This window comes from Tupaia chinensis, unplaced genomic scaffold (genome assembly GCF_000334495.1).
Source record: "Tupaia chinensis unplaced genomic scaffold, TupChi_1.0 Scaffold149333_1, whole genome shotgun sequence".
NCBI classification, from domain to species: domain Eukaryota; kingdom Metazoa; phylum Chordata; class Mammalia; order Scandentia; family Tupaiidae; genus Tupaia; species Tupaia belangeri.
The window spans coordinates 2,416,291-2,417,296 of NW_006209177.1; the positions used below are offsets into that span (position 1 = coordinate 2,416,291).

Genomic DNA, 1,006 nt, shown 5'->3' on the forward strand with positions numbered 1-1,006 from the left:
AATTTTGCCAAACAGCCATGGACAGTCTGGGACTGAACTAGGCTGCATCTTTAATCTCTTGTTCAGTCTTCCATGTTTGTCCCATGGGACCATCGTCTGTGCCCCTTGGTCCATATGTACTTGAACTAGCTGTCATGCTGATTGTGAACTCTTTCACTGCTCAAGGTCCTGCTAGAGCCCTGCTGCCTGATTTGGCTTCCCACCCCAGGCCAACCTGAGAGCTCTCCCGTGGCACTCGGTACATGTATTCTAGCCGTGTTACCCTACGCTGTAATTATTTTGCAGTGGATTTGCCTCCTGTTCCAGACTATGAATTTCTCGAAAGCTCGTAATATGTCTTACTTTTTATGAGCACCAAACATGGTGCCTGGTGTGATGTAGGCATGCAGCATTTGTTGATTAAATAGACAAATTAATTAATATATTAATTAATATCTTTGTCAACATTTGTCACTGAACTTGGGCAGAAAAAATATGTTTGCCTGTCGTTTGTTCATTCGTTCAGTCAAAAAACATTTATTGAGAGCTGAACACTGAGCTTGGCCCGTTTCCAGATAAATGGGAAACAGAAATGCGTTATTCCTCTCTGGTGACAGTTTCATTTAACACCCACGCATTCTCTCAGACAGAGTAGGAAAAAAGGAAAGAAGAATGAGCTGGAAAGCCAAAGGAGAGGTGTGCTGGAGTAGAAAGCAGAGTAATGGTGAGCAAGTGACATGGAGTGAAAAGATGCATGCCAAGGTCTAGATCACCCACACTTACTGGGAGGAGACTGGCATTTTCATTATGAACTGGCTCAGCGCTGTAGTCAGAGGGTGTATTCATTTGCTAGGGCTGCCGTAACGAAGTATGACGAAGTGATGGATTTCTAATGGCACACATGTATGTCTCCCAGTCCTGGAGACAAGAGGTCTGAGATCAAGGTGTTTTCAGGATTGGTTCCTTCTGATGCTGTGTGGAGGAATCTGTTTGACTCCAATTTCTAGCAGTCCATTGGCAATCCTCG

At 44.3% G+C, this 1,006-nt stretch overlaps 1 protein-coding gene across 1 annotated transcript in view; it reads left to right on the top strand.

The window, feature by feature from the left end:
• The first annotated feature begins 242 nt into the window (after positions 1–242).
• The window catches only part of AFF2 (ALF transcription elongation factor 2), a 391,411-nt gene continuing 390,647 nt past the window's right edge, over positions 243–1,006 (top strand). The window contains exon 1 of the mRNA XM_027769339.1: positions 243–328. Coding sequence (XP_027625140.1) covers positions 243–328 — 86 coding nt within the window. The remainder of the gene's footprint in view (positions 329–1,006) is intronic.